The sequence below is a fragment of the Apaloderma vittatum genome, unplaced genomic scaffold (assembly GCF_000703405.1).
Source record: "Apaloderma vittatum isolate BGI_N311 unplaced genomic scaffold, ASM70340v1 scaffold24666, whole genome shotgun sequence".
NCBI lineage: Eukaryota > Metazoa > Chordata > Aves > Trogoniformes > Trogonidae > Apaloderma > Apaloderma vittatum.
Genome location: NW_009722615.1, coordinates 1,976 through 7,262, shown reverse-complemented (window position 1 = coordinate 7,262; position 5,287 = coordinate 1,976). Strand labels below are relative to the sequence as shown.

General features: G+C 47.3%; 1 protein-coding gene across 1 annotated transcript; it reads right to left on the bottom strand.

Moving 5' to 3' along the window:
- Nucleotides 1-1,187: 1,187 nt before the first annotated feature.
- Nucleotides 1,188-4,565, bottom strand: LOC104275782 (ornithine decarboxylase antizyme 2-like; the record flags this gene model as incomplete). Its single annotated transcript, XM_009871829.1, is given in 5 exon segments — nucleotides 1,188-1,566; nucleotides 1,971-2,056; nucleotides 2,869-3,044; nucleotides 4,408-4,488; nucleotides 4,490-4,565. Coding segments are annotated over 5 exon segments (553 nt in total), but the record flags the coding sequence as incomplete, so codon positions are not given.
- Between the last annotated feature and the right edge of the window lie 722 nt (nucleotides 4,566-5,287).

Genomic DNA, 5,287 nt, shown 5'->3' with positions numbered 1-5,287 from the left:
CTCTTCTTGCCTTTGTACATTTGGGCGAGGAGAGAGAATAAATCTTTTTAAGAGACAATCACAAACCTGTGAGGGTGGCTTTTTCTTCCTGCTCTCCCAAAGTTCTGGTTCCTTTGTCCTTCAAAAGCTGCTGCCAGTGATATTTTTTTGGGGTGGGGTGGTGGAAGGAGCTGGGGTAGCCAGGATGGCTTGAGCAGGCAAGTTCATCACTTGGTGGCTACCTGGATCCGTCCTCTCCGCTATGTTGCCGGCACACATGGCTCCATAGGTCAGAACCACTCCTGCAAAGCTCAGACCACCAGCTCGCTACACGGAAGAATAAAGCTTGTCTTTTTAAAACCCTAGCTGGAGGGGGAAAAAAGAAGAGAGACACAAGCTTTAAGATAGTTTATTCACGCAAAGTCGTATCCCAGCCCCACCAGTTGCCCCGCCTCAGGAAAAAACAAACAGAAAAACACATTTATGGAACAGCTCAGCTTTAGTTTTCCTCCGCCACGGGGGTGAGAGCAGGACGAAGCACGCGAGGACAAGGATGCTTCAGTTTGGCTACAGCGTCTCAAGGCTTGAGCTCATCTCTTTGGAAAAGCGAGGAGGAAGAACAGACCACGACCGCCATCCTCAGGCAGAGGAGGAGTGAGGTGTGAAGGTTTTTTTTTTTTTGGCTCTTTGGACCATCACAACAGGTGGCAGGTAAGGAAATGTCCCCCCCAAGAGCTCCAACCGCTCTCGAGCCCCTTCTTTCCAAAAAAAGCAGCCCCAGCTGTGTGAGGTTCATCTGAATGCCCCTTTTATTGAACGCTGTGATAGCGCAGTGGTAACATCGAACAGAGTTAAGACTGCTTAAAACAGAAACTGGAAGAGCAGGAAGTTTGGGGTTCGTTGTTTTTTTGTTTGTTTGGGTTTATTTTTTTTTAAAAAAAGGTTAGACCAGTTAAACCAGCATCGGTTGCCCCCAAAGCAGAGACGCACGGGGAGTTTTATTGTAGTGTTAAAAGTTAAACTTGAGCACGTCTCCACATGCCTTCTACTTAAAAGAGGCTCGAGCGAAAACCAAAAAAAAAAACCAAAACGGTAAAAGCCTGTCAGGCAAGCACACGCTGGGGAAAAGACCGAGGTGGGTTTAAAGTCAAGGGGTTGACCCCCGGGTCGCCACCCTCCCCCAGCTGCCCGAACCAGAGCTCCTACGGCAGTTCATCAACATCTTCCGTTTACTATTTGGTGATTACATGTGCAGATTATATAGTTCTCTAGGCGACACGTTGCAACGAGATAAAAAGTCAACTTGGAGGATAACACAAGCCAATCTAATAACAAGAAACGCGGTTTCAAGTCCAACAGAAGCTCGTTTTTCCTCCAGAAAGGAGACGTAACCCTCTCTCCCCTCGGTGGCATTTTCACAGGTCACGTCGCAGTCCCGCCCCCACCGGTGCGGCTATTCTTCATCCGAGGAAGAGTTCTGATCCAGGGGGTACACCATGAACATCACGTCGGGTCGCGACGGGACAGAGGGGTGGCCAGGCCTCACGATTTCAAAGCCCAAGAAGCTGAACGTCTTGAGGAGTGGAGCTACCAAAGAGAAGGAAATCTGTTACCACCAGGAATAATCTTTCTCCTTGTGGTACCTGTGAAGCTACGGATATACAAGCGCATCCAGAGCATCCGACACGTCTATCTTTAGATCCTAATGCAGCCCCCCCCACCAGCTTAAGCTGTACACATTGATAGGCAAGGGTCAGGATTACCTGTAAGTTTAAGAAGGGCAAAAGTGCAGGGAGTATCTTTAAAAAAATCAGATGAATGTCAGGGTGACAAGCTGTAAGCAGTCGGTTCCCATAAAATAACTCCCTCCCTGGTTTCTCCTTCGAAATCACAGAAGCCCAATACCCAACAGAGACCTTCGCTCCTTACCAAAGGAAAAATATTAACCCATTTTTCCAACGTGATCTAGGGAGCAAACGCAGAGCTCTCACCTCGGTCTTCTCTGCTTTTTCTGAAGCAAACGAAGACGTAGTTGACTTTCATTTTTTCTTCAGCAAACTCCAGCAGTGCTGATAACCTGAGGAGGAGGAAGACAAAAGAACGTCAGCTATTGGAAGTCCTGCCCTGAGGAAGCCTCTTGTTTTGGATGTTTCCAGGCAGAAAGATAGCTTTTTTTTTTTTTATGGATCCCTTCCAGCAGAACAAAGGCTGCTGCCAGGGTTTTGTGTACATTAATTATAGCCTCTGCTGGGCTGTTTCGCCTAGCTAAAAACCGGACAAAATTGTGGTTTAAGTCGTGATGACAAGGTGGTTTACGTTGTGATGACCTGCTCCCAAGAAACAAAAAGATATAAGTGCTGACCGATGAAATCACCCAACATGAAACAAGTGAGAATACTGACACTTTCTGAAGGTGCCCAATGAGTTTTGGTTTGATTTTTGGTGGGTTGTTTTTTTTCTTTTCATTTTTTTCTTAATTAGCTCAAAGTTAGGACTTCAGAGAGCTCTGCAGAGGAATCCAGTAAAGCCACATCCATGCTACAGCGCTCCCTGCCAGCAGGGATCTCTGGCAAAGCACTTGGCAGGAAGGAGCTGCTCTGGAAGCTGCCTTTACACAAACTTCCCAGAGCGGAGCTGTCTGGACAAAACACCACCAGATCCTGCCAAAAAAAAAAAAATAAAGAGCCTGGCAGAGCCCAGCACTTGCGCAGCAGCGCTCCAAGAGGAGATCCACCTACTGAGAAGGAGCGCATCAATATAATGGAGGTTTTTTTATTTTCCCCTCCAAAAGAAAGGGAAGTACTTGCCAAAACAAGCTTATGAAGGGGCCAGTGTTAAAAAATAAATCACCCATGTAAGCAAAATCCTGCTCCGGGATCCTGAACTTACCCTTCTTTGCTTCCATCAGCTAATAATCCGTCAGGGATTTCCACAAAGAGGCTCTGATTCGAGAGCACGGCGTCCCAGGAGGAGGTCTTCACCTCTGTGACCTTGTACTGGAAGTGGACAAGATGAGGCTTCCCTTCATGCACCGGGACATCTTGGTTAACAGTGATCTTCTCATCCTGCGAGGAGACAGGGAGGAGAGCTCATGAAATACGAGAGAGAAAATGTAAAAGATACAGATCCTCTCAGTTTGACTTGTGAGAAGCCAGCGAGTACAGTAACGCAGGCGACAAAGTAACGTCACAGGCAAATTTGGAACTGCCTGGCTTTGGGAACTGGAGCAGGGGAAGCTGCCGTTTGTTTAAAACCCACAAAGCTCAAAAACAAGTGTACGCTTCCTCTGATTAAATATCCTGTAGGACATAAAGTTTATTCGTTTCTCCTCGCTGTGCCTGCCTGGCGAGTTTTACTAGTTTTAAGTGAAGTGTGAAGAAACCTCCTGACGGCTGCTGGTCAGGCTGCTGAAAAAGCCACTGTGGCAGGTCTGAGACCCCCAAAATAATTTTAAATACATAAAATACCCCCCAAAACCAAACCCACCATTTTGGTGAGAATTATGTTCAGACAGCCTGGCTCAGGCTGCTGCTATTTGATTGCTGGGCATCCAAACTGAGATGGCAAGATGCCGGGGGAAGAGAAGCCATTCCTGTGAAGCAGCAGCCTGGAATTCTTTGGAAGTTGCTGAAAGCAAAAATCCTGTTTACACGACAGATGTTCCGGTTTCAGTTTGCCCCGTCGGGGCTGTCACATTCCCAAAAGGAAAAAACCCTGGGACGAAAGGCTGAGGGTTAAAATCTCTGCACACAAAAATAACAACAGCTCCAGGGAGCTCCAGCTGCTTGATTGTCAGGTACGATGCTTGTTCAGAAACATCGTCCCCGCAAATAACCAGATGTATGAGCTGGGGGAAAAAAAAAAAAAAAAGAGATTTAAGCTTTTGGGTCTAGATGCTTTTCCAGGTCACGCTGACGCTTGGCCTGCTGAAAAGCTCAGCCTCCTGTAACCACAGCACCACCAGATCAATTTTCTGACAGATTCCGCAAGGTGGGTTTTTTTGTCAGCAATAAACTTGGGAAGAATTGTGGCGAGATGCGGGCGGCGACCCTGGCCTACATACCACTGCCAAACTTCAAAGCTGTAGCAAAATCAAATGCTTCCAAGCCTCCAAACTGGGATTCTTCCCACCTCCACCGAGAAAGAAAAAGCAGCTGCAAGGTCTGCAATTCTCTCACAGGTTTCAAGAGGACCCTTTGGCAGCCATGACCCAAAAAGGGCCCATATCTTTTTCATGAGCAAATTATTCTCCGCCTGCCTTTGAGAAAAAGTCTCAGGTTTCTTAATCAATGGGTGACATCAAAGAGGGGAGGGTGCTAGAAAATTAACTGTAACCTCGCAGTTATTCATGTTTATTCCCGCTGGACTGTGAAAGGAACCGAATGTGGGTGTGCAGGTCATTATTTCGATGTGCCAATCGATTCTCACCTTATAGATCAGAGCCGAAAGAGAAGGATCCCTGCTACCCCCTCGCCCACCGGGGATCTTCGACAGTGGGTGAGGGGCATCAGGAGCACCACAGAGGCCCTGGAACAATGTGCCTGCAGCACTGCAGCTGGGGACAGTTACTCAAAGGTAAAATAGTACTGCAAGAAAAAAAAGAGAGAGAACCCCAGGTTATGTTAGCAGGGATCTCATTTCAGCTCCTCATAAACCCCAAACCGCTCGCATCTCCACTTTCCCACAGCTGAGGCTCCCGTTGGAAATGCCGGCCGTCCAAAAATTGTGTCAGGAACGGGAAGGAAAAGGAAGGAGGAGGGCTTCATGGGTGAGAACCCGGTGTGAGAGAGAGAAGAAGAGTGCTGAGCAACCTCATGTTAATAAGGGATGTCTGGATGCCCGCCAATAGCAGATGGCTGGAAACGCGTGACCAGATGAGCGTGCGTTCTCAATCGACAAATATCTACAAATAGATCAACAGGGCCCAGGAGGAGGAGGTTTAAGTTTCACGTTTTTGAAATGAGGAGGAGCAAAAGGGACGGCGCTTTGGATCTTTTTCAACATGCCCTGCAGTGGCCGAGTTGATGGTTTTGTGTGAGCACGAAATGTGATTTTTTGGGTTGGGGTGAAGGACCCTTGTATGACAAGTTCACCCCACAGATCTACTTTCAAGAGCTGGAAAATAATTTTCACTTGCGGTTTCCAGGTTTGTTTGGACACCCAGTCTTTCAGGATCGCTTTGAATACCGACTTTAATATCTGCTCCAGCTTTTAGAAGCTCACAAAACCAAATTATTTTACTTTTGGGGTGTTGCTTCCTTTATCAAAAGCTCTTCACCAAGGCATGGCACAGCAGCATTCCTCTAAC